This window comes from Rhinolophus ferrumequinum, chromosome X, assembly GCF_004115265.2.
Source record: "Rhinolophus ferrumequinum isolate MPI-CBG mRhiFer1 chromosome X, mRhiFer1_v1.p, whole genome shotgun sequence".
NCBI lineage: Eukaryota > Metazoa > Chordata > Mammalia > Chiroptera > Rhinolophidae > Rhinolophus > Rhinolophus ferrumequinum.
Genome location: NC_046284.1, coordinates 121,298,648 through 121,313,490, shown reverse-complemented (window position 1 = coordinate 121,313,490; position 14,843 = coordinate 121,298,648). Strand labels below are relative to the sequence as shown.

The 14,843-nt window shown below is 44.4% G+C and overlaps 1 protein-coding gene across 1 annotated transcript in view; it reads left to right on the top strand.

Moving 5' to 3' along the window:
* STS (steroid sulfatase) overlaps positions 1-14,843 on the top strand; it is a 146,010-nt gene that overhangs the window by 77,272 nt on the left and 53,895 nt on the right. The window contains exon 6 of the mRNA XM_033104872.1: positions 9,516-9,652. Coding sequence (XP_032960763.1) covers positions 9,516-9,652 — 137 coding nt within the window. The remainder of the gene's footprint in view (positions 1-9,515; positions 9,653-14,843) is intronic.

The following is a 14,843-nucleotide window of genomic DNA, read 5'->3' as shown; positions in this document are numbered from 1 at the left end:
TGCACTCCACGGTCCTTCACCCTCGTTCACTCTTTCCGGGCTAAAATTTATCATGGGGGGAGATGCTTGTACTGTTGGACAGCTAGATAATGCGCTCACCATATGTTATAAGCTGTATAGCAATTCAAGAGACAGGTCGTCCTTAATATACTTTAATTAGCAAGAAGTCTTTGCTGCTCTCACAGGTGGGGATGCAGTGTGGGTTTCGTAGAGATGCCCATCCCTCCTTGTGTGCCCTGAATGAAGGATGCTACAGCCATCTGGCTGTCTCCACTGGCACTGAGGCACGTTCATATGTCACTGTGCTTGCCACTTATACCAGGCACTGTGGATACACACATATCATTTACAGTGCGTCTCACACTCATCACCTCTTCTGCGCTACAAAATGACCTTGCAAGATGCAGAAAGAGATGTTTTCCTGTGGAGGAATTGTAGGCTCCAACCTTTTGAGTCAACAGGCAAAGCCCCATAGCTTTTGGTAGAGACTGGATTGAAAGCCATAGCTAATGCTTCATGAAACCTCTCCTCAGCGGTGGAGTGGACCATAAAGAGACCCGTCCCTTCTTTGCTCTGCCGTCTACAGCTGATTTACTGATAAGGTCCGAGTATGGGTTTGTTGGAAGAAGAGTAGATAATGGACTAGGGGTCTCAACACCCCTTCTCCAAATTTCTCCAAAGGAGAATGCGGCCCGGTCACTCTGACGTAAGCACTAATGTGAGTCGTGTGACGGTTACCATGGTGACGGGGAAGTATCTGGGTATTCTGACAAGAAATCAAGGCTGCATCGTGACAGGTGAATTTAGCAAGTTGATTGTATTCCCAAAGGAGTTTTTCTTTACTTCAAGTGAAGGCCACATTTAAAAAGGTGTGATGCCAGAGGGTAGAACAAGATGTAGGTTTCACGTCATTCTCAGTCGAGAGAGGCGAACCTCGGTCATTCCACGGTGCGAAGATCCAGATACGCTGGCCCTTTCCTCCCTAAATTCATTGAAAACAGCCCCTCATTGCTAGGGAAAACATTGAAGGTGGATGAAACCACTCTGATTTTCTCTGCAAATACACACAGGGTCCCTCTGCAGTGGCAACTTCCAAGTCCAAGGGTGCCTTTGTAGCACCCACGTAACTTGTATCGTTTATGGTATCCAGTTCTCGGGTTCCGAAATTCATGTGAACTGCACCACGAGCGCTGTGTTCTCCAGGCTGCAGCTTATGCAGATTGAATCAACATATTCGATATACTCGTATGTGCATGTGTATTTTAGGAGACTACAATTACAAGTGAAATAAATGCGAAGCGTGTTCGGTTAAGCTTCCTACGACAGATCCATTGTATCTTTAGCCCTGGGTCTACTGGAAAGCCAGTCCACAAATGGGAAGCAATGATGTAGAGTTCTGTTTTTGATCTCTGATAGCCCAGAGTGGTAAGATCTGCCTTTTTTGAGTTTAGCAAGCCCCGATCCCGACCTCTATCCACAGGGAAGTCTCCAAGACATCAGGAATATGGAAAGCAGGAGTAAGCAGGGCAGACAGCACATACATGGAAAGATTATGCTCTCGCTGGAACATCATGGGGAAGAGCCCCCTCCACCATTTTTCTAAGGAGTGTAGTTTTCCAGTAAATACATACTCCTTCCTGCAAGCATTGCTTGTGTAGTCCTAACGCCCTAAAACCAGTGACAGCTGATGCACGTGTCATTGGAAGATAAGACTTTTTGTCCTGCTGTCCTGCCATCGTAACTTGGCTCAGTCAGAATTCTGAACTGCATTTACAGGATCCCTCCAAACTAGCTTTGCACATTTCCTGTTGGGCTGTGGAAGAAGCAGCCTTGATGGATACCTTTGACTTAGCACAAAGCACCTTCTAAATAAAGGGACCATGGGATGAATTTAGTAGGTCATCTAAGCCAGAGTTTAAGCCAGAAAGGAATAGGGGTGATACTGATTTTAATTTGAGGTAAGGAAAGTAAATTGGATTAAAGATTAAGGGCAACACACAGGGACACACACGCACGTTTAAAGGTGGAAAGGGTAAGTAATTAGAGAACTGTCTTGTTCAATAAGCGAAGGCAACACTTGATGGGTTCCTAACGGTCGTGGGCTAACAGGATGTGAATTTAGGAATGGAGGGTTTCTTTGGATGAGCCCCGAGCTCAGTCCAGTGATGGATGGATGCATGTCTGTCGCCGTATGGGGTCCAGGTCCATGCATTCCTCCCTGCTTGTGTGCGGACAAAGGACTCTGAGACTGTCATCAAACCCACAGACCTCTTTCGTGTCCTGGGATTATGACCTACACTGAAATCAGGAAGCATGAGCTTTGGTAGATCTGGTGCTGAAGTGCACAAACACGGTGGCCCAGGCTGGTGAGGAAGCGAATGATGCCGGGGTACGAGCCTTGGGACCCAGTGGAGCTGCACTTGGTCCCGCTCACTGAGGGAGGTGCCGCCAGCCAAGTGCGGTCCTGCGTGGATGCAGCTGACTTTCCAACCTTCAGGAGACATCAGAAATGCCTGCTGTTGGTTTTTGGTTTTTTCAGGGAACTCTTTTGGGGGGATATTTTTTTTAGTGGGAAACTTCTCCGTGTTTTAAACATTAGCTCGTTTGTTAGCATGCAGTGTTTCCAATGTTGGATGAATCGCTCCACTCTCTGTGACTTAGAACGGACCCAGCTGTGCCCACTTCCTGGGTTCCCTCTGGGAGCACGTGAGGGTTTCTGTACTCACATTCATCACAGGCTTGTTTCCCCATGTCCAGACTCGGGGAGAGCCTGTAGAAATCAACGATCTGTCCTTACGTTGTGTGTCAGAAAATAACAGAGGTACTGTTAACAGGGCAAATGCACTCCAGTGGGGTGAATATAGGCCGTCTTGTTTGCGTTTCTTGGAGGGTCCATCCAAGGGTTTGCTCCCCGCACTGTGTCACACGAGGTGTGACAATTAAGTTCACAAACTTGTTGCAATGATGTTGCTCACCTTTTTTGATATCAGAGGGATTATTCATTCTGAATTGGTACCAACTGGACAAACAGTTAACCAAGTTTACTATTTGGAAGTGCTGAAAAGGCTTCATGAAAAAGTTAGATGACCTGAACTTTTCGCCAACAATTCATGGCTCTTGCATCACGACAATGCACCCACTCACAGGGCACTGTCTGTGAGGGGGTTTTTAGCCAGTAAACAAATAACTGTATTGGAACACCCTCCCTACTCCCCTGATCTGGCCCCTAATGACTTCTTTCTTTACCTGAAGATAAAGGAAATAGTGAAAGGAAGATATTTTGATGGCATTGAGGACATCAAGGGTAATATGATGGCAGCTCTGATGGCCATTCCAGAAAAAGAGTTCCAAAATTGCTTTGAAGGGTGGACTAGGCACTGGTGTCCATGCATAGCTTCCCAAGGGGAGTCCTTCGAAGGTGACCGTAGTGATATTCAGCAGTGAGGGATGTAGCACTTTTTGTAGGCTGACTTCATGGACTGAATTATCCGACCTCGTATGTCTATCTTATTAGGGCACCCCTGAGCTGTTTGCATCCTTCACTCAGCCACTCTTCCACTAGCTCGTTCCAGAATAAGTAATGATGAGCCCTGAGGCTGGACAGTCCCCATTCACCACCCACCTGTGTTGTCCCCTGAGATAGGGTGTGAAGTCCCATATGTCTGCTTACTTACGGGCTCCTGCAGAGAGGTAGGGCCTCCATCTAGGAGATGGAGAAGGAGGTGGGGCGGGAAGAAGAGGAAGTTGTCATCCAGACCACTCTAATTCTCCTCTAATAAATAAAAAGAAATATGACTGATTTTCCAAAGGCACTTTTGAACTCGAGGTCCTTCCACGGGCTCACATTTCCTACGACAATGGACTTCAGTTGTTGCTTACTTTATATCACCGAAAACACCGGGACATTTTTAATCTTTTTCCTTTTTTTTAATTTTCCTCACAGAAGTTCAATATCTTCCGCTTTCAGGGTTAGGCTCTTTAATGAATGTAAGGGAGGCAATTTAAAACCGGAAGCATCACACAATCTTTCCCCCACTGGTTCTAGAGTAGGACGCATGGATGAATGAGGCACTTTAGTTCAAGTTCAGCAAGGGCCTGGGGGGTTGAAGGTGATTACGGATGGTGTCTGTAGTGTAGCCTGCTCCGTTTATTCCATTGTGGGTAGAAGCCACATACAGTCCTCTAAAGTAATGTTACATGGCAACAGGCCAGGCTGCCCCCCAGGAATGATGTCACAGACAGCCCTGCCTACAGAGCCAGTGTGGGGACCCAGGATGCGTGTCATAGCTAGGAGGACACGGGCAAGACGAAAAGCAGGGCTGCGTGTTAAGTCTAGTTACACAAATGGCCGTTCAGCCCTGGGTATCTGTCATCCACCTATGTTTTTGTGGGCAGGAGGTGGTTTTCATTTTTATCTTTAAGATAGATCTTCCATTTTCTATGATGAGGAAAGCATCATGGGCCCCTTTAAAAAGTTAACGCAGCATAAAAACGTATACAGTAGAAAGGCAACATTCTTGCCCGTCTTCACTGCCCCACCCCAAGCACTTGCCTCGCCCGACCCAAGATACAGCAAAACCCACGTGTTGGTGCTGTCTTTCTGGGCTGCTTTCCGTATATATCTTTGTGTGTGTGTGTGTGTGTGTGTGTGTGTGTGCGTGTGTGTGTGTGTGTGTGTGTGTTTTTAATGATTCTGAGTTATTGAATGAAGAGTTTGGCACATGCCGTAGAAACTGCGGTTTTTGCTCACCGGGTGGATGCGCAGGATAGCATCTGCCACGGTCCATTTCCATATCTTGAATATCGTATGAGGGAATAGCTTCAACACCGCTGTGTTTATGGAAAACTCTATATGCCCTGGGGCATCTGCCTTTCTCTGGGCAGTCGTGCGGACTCAGATATATTCTCCTTCGCTGTGTTTATCACCTGATGGACTCTCTCTGTGGCTGTTAAAATACCTTAGACTCATCATGGATGTGGCTTGTGGATGGCAGGATATGGTCCAGCCTGTGTTTCTATTTTCAGTGCCTAGGACTGTGTCAGCAGAACGTTCTTTCAGTAGGTATGAAAATGCCTGGATGGAAGAAGTGGACAGCTGGGTGTGTATGTCTGTCTGCTGTGTACAGTAGTGGTCATAGGAACCCTGGCGGGCTAGCTGGATGCCCTTATCTGGTTTCTGCCATCCTCTAATCACATGACCGAAATCTCTCAGACAGAATCAACATACACTCCTATTTCCATTGCAGTTATTCCCCATGCTGACTCAAGTGGGGACACTGGTGGAATAATAAAGGGCAAACCCTCCCATGGGGAATAGTTTATTCAAGACCTTCGTGGCTGACAGAAAAATAACACCACGGCCATCTCCGTGCCTAGATGTTCACTCCTGCATTTCTAGGACGTAAATCTTTCTTTTCTGAGATTGAAATGATTGCAGGTTGCTGGGGAGACCCAAAGCTGCCTTCTGTATTGCTGACAAATAGAAGGAAGGCATATAGCAGCTGAAAGTTCTATCTTTTCACACAGCATGCAAGACAGTGGCAATAAATTTTCAAAAAAGTTGTTTACTGAAGTGCTTCAGCGAATAAAAAAAAGGAGTTAAGCTCTTACTGAGAAATTGCCCTCCCACCCACTGGCTGAAGGGACATTCAGTTCCCAAGGTCATAGAGAAGAACGGAGACCCAGACCTCCGCCATGAGCTGGACCGTGAGGGAAATGGCTGTTCCTGCTCTCTTGAAGGATGTAACTAAGCAGAAATCCCTTCACCTGAGAGCAAGCTGTGAGTTACGCTCCAGGGTGGTTGCCATGCACCTGCTGCTTTATGTCTGTCTAGCCTACATTGAATATACCTCTGTTCCCAGATGGTGAATCTTTGTGGTTTAGTGTTTTAGCTCACTGGGCATGCTTTTCTACATTTTCCAGTTTTGTTTTTGTACATATAACGTACGACCTTGGCTGGTATCTGAGATGTCTAGCCTACTGAATGAAAAACTGCTGCTCTGGAGAGAGATGCTAGAAAAAGGATCCTGTAAATAGACACATTTTAATAATAAATGAGTTAATGGCCTTCTTCCCTTCTACTGAGTGCCCTCCTACATTCAAAGACAAAGTCACATTCCGTGGCCTTGATTGAACTCCAAAGTGGTGTGTCTTCGACTGCACTTGACAGCTGTTACTATCCTCACCATGAATGGCGTTTACCTGGGTTCCTTTCTTTGGTTATTGTGCCAACCTTTTCATTTACTTTTTTTCATCATCACCTCACATTTTAAAATGCCTTGATCATGTGATCCTGCCGTAATGTTGATGGCGGCCTCTTTCTTCTTTATCTTTTTTTTCCCCAAAAAAATACTGTTGGCCATGCAATAGCTCAGAGAATATATTCTCAGCAAATTCCATCAGTCACATCTTGTATTTCCTGCATGACCATATATGCACTTGGAAGATTGAGTTTTTAAGCTTCCTTATCTATTTTCCTTAACTTTACATCTAAAAATAAATAGGAGAACAGACGAGAGTTAAATTGCAGTGAAATAGTCCCCATGCATAATGTAACTGTCTATTTGGGGATGAGTGTAACGAATGTCATTTCATGTTCATTTTGGGAAACCAAAGTTGGTTTTTAGGGCGATAATCTACATTTTGAAAAGGAGGTACAAGGTGTCCAGGTGTGAATAAACTTTCCCCAGAATGAGTAGGACAGAGGTGTCACAGGCTGCCCTGTGTGACAGCAGTGTCACAGGCAGAGGTGTCACAGGCTGCCCCCGTGACACACCATGACTTAGGTTCGGTTCTTCCAGGCTCTTTGAGGGACTGCCTTAGTGGACATTCTCATGTGTAAATCCTCAGCTGGGATGACAGTCCAATGCTTCCATCTGAAATTAATCTCTCTTCTTTTCTTTCTGAGTAGGAGTAGTGAGCATTTATAGAGCAGACCTTGGGGGTTCCATTTCTCATGCCTTCTCATTCCAGTTACTAGAGAGGTGGGGCGAGCCACTTTGAACCTTTTTCTTTTGTTTCTTAATTATGAAACAGTTACAGCATTCCTTCCTTTTATAATCTTGTCAAAGAAAAAACAGTGATGGAATCCATCACCAAGCACTGGAACTATAAAACACTGTGCGAATGATTAATGATAAGTTGCTGAATTGGATTTGTTTTGTGAGAACAGGAGGTGCCTGGCTCACTCTCATTCCAGTGCAATGTTTGTGCTTATGTTCTGTTTCAATAAATGAGGGCTGAATAAATGAATGGAGGGACCCTAGAAGTAAAATATGATAACCAGTAGATTTGAGGAGGTGGCCCACGAGGTGCTGTGTGGGCTGACAGAACCCAAGCGATATTCATTGTGAATTAAGAAATTCACATATAAAAGAAACATTGATTTCAATAAATAGATTATTTCTTTAGAACTTTTGATGGTTGAAAAAGATGTTGAACATGGGGGATGATCGTTTCAAAATGCCCAGAGACTTCAGGCTTAAATGAGAAATCCAGGGGGGAAAAAACCATATATATATGTGTGTGTGTGCATATATATATATATTATATATATATATATGTATATATATAATATGTATATATTCTAATTATATATATAATACCTACACATATATAATACCTACATATATATAAAACCTACTTATCTATATCTACAGATATAAGTATAAAATACAATGCCTACTTATATATATATAATACCTACTCTAGAGTCCTTTTACATAAACCATGTTGCATTGAGGACTCCCCTGAAGTACACTGGACTGCTGGGCGGACTTGCCAAAGCTGAGAGAGCTGACGCAATGTTTCATGGAATAACAGAGGTTTCCTGAACTTATGGTATCTGCCAATCACTGTGCCAGTGTCAAGGACGCATAGATGTAAATGACATGCCCCAGCTCAGGGTCTAGAGGGAGAAGGAATGCATGTAAATGATTCTTGGGTAGTGCAGCAAATGCTTTCTTAAACATTGCGTCCATCCATTCCCCATACATCCACCATCCATCCTTTCATCCACATCCATCCATCCCCCACCCATCCATCCATCCATCCATCCATCCACCCATCCTGTCATCCATTCTTCCTTCCACCCATCCATCCTTTCATCCATCTATCAATCCTTCCATCGCCCCATCCATCCACCATCCATCCTTTCATCCATCCATCCATCCATCCATCCATCCCCCATCCATCCATCCATCCCTTCACTCCTTCATTTGGCAATATTATTGAGCACTTTCCTCAGGTCAGGCAGAGAGGTGTGCACGCGAGAGCCATCTTTGGGACCAGATAACAACACGTTGGGTTGGAGTTTGGGGTATGTGAGTGTGTTGGCATTACGACAAGGCTGAGGTGGAACTCTATGTGTTTTTGATAATAAGCCTGCAGCCTAGAGATTTGGGGTGTCCATCCAAGTTCATAAGAGGTGGTTGAAGGAAGAGCTAGAACCAGTGTGAGAGCAAGGCATCGGGTGTGCACAGTGAGGCAGTGGCTGTCTTTAGGGTGTGTCTCTTTCAGGCCATGTGGCTTCTTGTGTGCGTCTCTGAGAGCTGTGTGCACCTGTACTGGAATGTGAGCACACATCCTGTGCCGTCACTCAATATCCCCTTTTAGCAGGAAAGGCATTGATGATGCTTCCCAGACAAAGGTAAAGATGGAGTCTGTTACATGACACCAAAATGCAACCATTAAGTGCATTTCTCCGAGGCCAAATGGACGTAAAGAGGACGTGGTGTGACTCATTGATTCTTTTCAGTCTACTAGGAGGTGAAACCCCATACCTTCCCACTGTGACCGGGCTCATAGCAGTTGTTTTATGGCCCACACATCAACAGAGATTTATAACTCTTAAGCATCTGTGTGTTCTCACCAATAATGAGAGAGTACATTTTGGTGGACTCTGAATTAGAAAATGCTTTTGATAACACGAAACTCTCTAGACTATATATAGATTAGGGCCAGTTCAAAGAGTGTTCCCTTAGCTTCCAAAATTTCAGTGTTGACAATTGAGTGTTCATTCTGGGAAACCTCTTTTGTAGCAGAAGTTGGGCAATATGGCAGAACACGGAGTTGAATTGACGTTAGAACAGTGTTGCTATAAGAAGTGATACTTCAAGAGACAGTCTCGGCTCGGTAGTAGCTTGTGTGTTTATACATTCCAAAGCGAATACTCTTTTGAAGGCACTGGATTTGATTTTGATCACCATATAGGCAGGGAAGAAGAGTAGAATTGAAGAAAAAAGCAGGCCATCCGTTCTCCACTCCGTTTTGTTGCCCTTGAGAAGGTCCCAAGGACATATGTAGCATTTCAGTCTGCCCACCTGTAGAGGGCGACGATGAATCTCTTCATAGAGACAGTAGATAGACTTCCCTTTCCCCGAATAAAAGGTTCCATATTGGGCATCATTTTGTGGTGTTTTCTGAGTCATCAGATAGCATCATGCAATAATAGTTTGATCGTCATCAGAATGGTAGCAAACGTGCTCATGTAGCTTTTGGAATTTTTTCCCCCCCAGGAATGCCAAGAAACCCTTCCTGCTGGTCATGTCCTATCTTCATGTTCACACGGCCCTCTTCGCTTCCAAGGACTTTGCCGGGAAAAGCCAACACGGCATTTACGGGGATGCTGTCGAGGAAATGGACTGGAGTGTGGGTATGTGTGTGTTTATCTTCAACATGTACTTGAAATGTGGCCGGATCTTTGCCTCCTTGGAGCTGATGTCCTATGAGTGCCCACCTCTGTGATGGGTGCCTCTGTACACCGCACTAATGGTGAAGGTTACACCACTCGTGGAAAGTGCATTCAGCCCTGTGTTTATGATCGTAGTAGCCCATGAATACATTGCCGGGGAAGTTTGGGTCTCTGGGCTGGCCATCAAAGCAATTAATGGAAAGAGGGGCCAAAGCATTCGCCCTCGTCATCACTTATTCTATTAACAATTAAATATGAGCTACAGCTTGTCTTTAGCAAAATTAGGGAAGGGGTGGGTTTGGGATTCAGAATCTCGCAGCTGCCGGGGACACACCTGACGAGTCTCCCACGGAGTCTTGTGTAAATGCTGTTACCGTCCCTGCCACAATTCACTGTGTCTCTTCATTGGAGAGCATCCGTTGTTTCTGCTGCATCTCTCAGGATGGTAGAGTCTCTTTTTCTCTGTGTTCCCTTCTTCTTCCTAAGAGAATGCCCCATTTCTGAGAAACGGCGTGTTTTTCAGTCACTGGCTCAATAAGAAGTCTCAAGACTTCTTATTGAGGCTTTCTTCTAGAAACACGGCTCACAGCTCTTTGTGAGAATCATGACCACACTTTCTCTGATTTTCTTTGGCACGGCTAAGCAGTCTTGGAAACAAGATTACGTGAGCTAAGCAAAGACGTGTAAACCCAGTGGGCTCTGAACTTCTCACTCACGTTCTGTCACCTCCAGGGACATTGTCTTGTGTTGACATGACTCGGTCCACATCCTGACAAAATTGTCCAAATGCCACCACTCAACCAGCTTGTCTAAGACTTTTGTATATTTGCTTTCCGTTCCTTTTCACCTCCTCTCTCATTCTTTCTTCCTTTTCTTTTTTGTTCACCGAATTGATAGTTTCTAACTTTGTAATCTCGATGTTACAGAAATAATGTGAACATTGCTGCATAGTTTTTGTTGGTAGTGATTTGTTTTAAGCAGTAAATTGAATGTGATTATGGCCCCCTGCTGCGGTGATTACCAGAACAAGTACTGTTTCGTTTCATTTTGCTTTGTTCAAACCTTGGGAAGAGAGCCTTCTTATGGACCAAGTAGATTGGACCCTTATTCTGGCTTCTACCTCTTTCTTTATCTCTGTGCGCTTGAGAGATATCTTAAATCTCTAGGCTTCCAGTCTGTTGTCTTTTTATGAAGAATTCAGATGAGGCAAGTTCTAAGTTGGGTGTTGTTTTTTTTTTTTTTCTGTAACACTCTGTGATTCTATAAAATAACAGAAGTGAGTACAAATGATGAATTCCAGGAAGATCAAAACCAGAACATTCCCTCTAATGAGGTTTATAAGAAGAATCAATTATACTTAAGACTTTTACGTACACCCATACAACCCTGCCTCCTTTCATTTCTCCTTAAAATGCTGCATGTCAATCAGTTTACATTTTCCGTTCCTTCACAGTGCAAATCAGTAGACTATTTTGTAGTGTGAATCCGTGGACTATTTTCTTTTTAATGAGTGTGATACGGTAACATAACAGGTTTCTTATACAGCTCGGAGACATTTGTTGCAAATAAGCCCACACTAGCATAGTCACATAGTAATTAATTTTTAGTTAATTATTATGGCATGTATGGCTACCCTGACTCATTCAAAGTCTAACTTCTAATGTGTTTTTGTTTGTTTGGGTTTTTTGTTTGTTTGTTTGCTTAGTACTGATTCCTCTGGAATAAAGAGTATGTTTCAATCTTTGAGATTTGCATTAGACCCTGATACTATGTTAATTGACTGTGGGTTTTTGTTTTTTGCTAAAAAAATTAAATCCTTCCTCTAAGCCATTACATGAATTTGTCAGGATAAAATGGGGGACATTTGCTTAAAAAGCACGTGCCTGAGCAAGAAGCAGCTGGGATAGGAGTGGGTACACTGCAAGGGGACGTGTCTGTTGTTCAGAGTACATTCTTTGAAAAATTTGGGAGGTGGCCTTATTATATGAGCCTGATTTTTCCACTGCTGGTCTCTCTGTATCTGTAAAGGCCCGTTCAGACCCCAAAGAACCTTTATTACTTAATTTTCCGCCGCGCTCTTGTGGTTTATTGCCTTATTCACAGTTGTGTGACTGTTTCTCTTGTGTTGTTATAATAATGGAGGAAAAACTGACCGCATGGATGTGGTGTGAGGGCAATGAATGGAGTAAAAGCCCTCAGGGGGGCCCAAACCAAGGCACTCGATTACCGCTATGTGATTTGAGAGGTGGGCGGCGCGCGTTCAAAATCATGGTTACTGCCTCGTGAGTGCGTGCCCAGCACCACCCCTGGACTTCACACACCTTTCCTCCCTTGGTCCACACTCCGTGTAGCAGGTAAAGGGGTCGTCCTTCCTGTTCCGTGGGTAAGGCAGGTGAGGCTGGGCGAAGGTTAAATACACCTGTCCCGGGTTACCCAATTAATAGTGTCTTAGTGATGTACGGTGATCAGTGAATCACGGGCAGGAAGGGCTAGCTCATTCTTTACTCACGTTCATGGCATATGGACCCTGTGCCTAAGTTTGGGGGATGAGAGGGGATGCAGTTATGATGAGACCCTTGGCTTGAGAGACTTTAGGGGCTACTAAGGGATTTGAACTTCTTCCAGGAGATCTTATAATAATGCAGAGCAGAACAGGACAAATGGGGGTCCCGAGAGAGGTGTGAAAAAGTGCTTGAGCGGTTTGGAAGGGGGACGGGCGCGCGTGTGTGGATACAAAGGTTACCCCATTGTTTCAGCAGGGCGCATGTACAGCTGCGTCCTTTGGGCAGTCGTGGGGTCCTTGCAAAGTCTGATGTTCACTCCCAATAAGTACGAGGAAAACCGTGGGTAAAATCAGTGTTTGCAAATGCATAGCTAAGTCTTTTAGGCGTGGGCCATTCTGGCTGTTTTTCTGGAAAAGGAATGACATTTACCTATGAATGGTGGGGGTGCAGAGGGGGTGCAGGGAGGGCTGCAGGTAGTTCTGGCCAGGGGTGTCCTCTCTGTGGCCTGGACCACTGCAGCCAGCGCAACCCCAGTCTGTCCGCTGGACCTTGCAAGCAGTCAGTGTTTACGCAGAAAGCCCCGTGCTATTGATAGAACCACATGAAGGAATCGTAAATCAGTGAGTGCTCTGGATTAGACTAGCAAATTCTGTATCCGACAAGGAGAAAAACAAGGAATCAGGGGAGCGCTCTAAGGCCTCAAATCAAACCTCCCAATTAAAAAGAAATATTCCTGCCGCTTCCAAGGGTGGGGACCCAGTGACCTATGTGGGATTCTTGCTTCCAAATAAAAACACTGAGCCTTTTTCCTTTTATTATTATTTTTTTATCCATCTCCCACCTCCCTTCCCTCTGTCAACCATCATCTTGTTCTCTATGAGTTTGATTTTTGTGTTTTTTCTGTAGAATTATTTTTAAAAATTCAGTTATAGTTGATATTCAATATTACATTAGTTTCAGGCGTACAGCACAGTGGTTACACATTTGTATAACTTACAAGATGACCCCTCTGGTAAGTCTAGTCCCCACCTGGCACCATACACAGTTATTAAAATATTATGAACTATATTTCCTATGCTGTACTTGACTATTTTGTAACCATCAATTTCTACTTCTTAATCCCTTCACCTTTTTCACTCATCCCCGTCCCTCCAACCGCCCTCCCGTCTGGCAACCGTTTTCTGTATCTCTGAGTCTGTTTCTGTTTTCTCTGTTTATGTTGTTTTTTTAGATTCCACATAAAAGTGAGATCATGTGGTATTTGTCTTTCTCTGTGTGACGTATTTCACTCAGCATGATACCCTCTGGGTCCATCCATACTGTCACAAATGGTAAGATTTCATGCCTTTTTAAATGGCCAAGTAATACTCCATTGTATATAGTGTATTCCACATCTACTTTATCCAGTTGTCTATGGATGGGACACTTGGGTTGCTTCCGTATCTTGGCTATTGTAAATAATGCTGCAGTGAACATAGGGGTGCATATGTCTTGCTGAGTTACTGTTTTTGATTTTGAATAAATACCCAGAAGTAGAATTGCTGTGTCATAAGGTACTTCTGTTTTCAGTTTTTGGAGGAACCTCCATACTTCTCTGCACAGTGGCTGCACCAATTTGCATTCCCAATGACAGTGTCTGAGGGTTCGCTTTTCTCCAGGTCCTCGTCAACACTTGTGTGTTGACTTTTGATGATAGCCATTCTGACAGGTATGAACCACAGATAGCTCATTGTGGTTTTGATTTGCATTTCCCTGATGATTGGTGATGTTGAGCAAGTGTGCCTTTTTACTTAAGTGGAAGAAACACTAACCATCCTCGTGGGACTCCAGAAGATTTCAGGAGTTTGGCTTTCAGTTATTCAGGATCTGTAATGTGGCACCCCCTTGTGGATACATCTGAAAAGGCAACCCTCAGTTTCTCCTTTTGGTGTCTTTCAGTCTGGGGCGCTAGCTAGACAGCGCCACCTTCTGTGGGTGCAGGAATGGAACAGAGAACCAACTGGAAGAAAAAAAAAATACTTGATGCATTCGTGAAAGACCAACGGGGATGGGGGTGTGGGATGGTGCAGAATGAATTCCTCTTTTCCTTGCCTGACATACACTTGAGCACATTAGTGGCCACACATCAAATCCGTCTTAAGGGTTGGAGACTACACCGGAGGGCGTCATTTAGCAAGAGGTCAGGAGAATCACAAGATACACAGGAAAACTGCAAATGAGGAGCCTTAGATTAGGTATTGGTTAAAGCCCTTCCAACATGCACCGTGATTCTAACCAGGTCTTAGCTTATTGGATATGGGTCTGATGGGTGATGCATTTAAAAATGGACTCTTTCTAAGAGTATGTAGCTGAAATAGTTGTGGGAGCCTGAAATGCAGTGTGAAATGAATAACTCTCAGTTAATAGGTTTGTTTCCCTGGGCATGCCTGCCCTGGTTGACTTTATGTAGAAGACGTCTGCCATACACTAGGCATATGGGAGGTGCTCAGTAACTAAATTTTCAAGGTAAAATCATGGGGAGCAGGTTTCTGATAGTTGCATGGCTCTTATCCAACATTCTGAAACTGCTGGGCAAGTCTGGCCTTCTCTTACATTTGCAGGGAAGGGTCCACCCGTGGGAGTGGATGAGATTTCCTTGCAAGAATGTT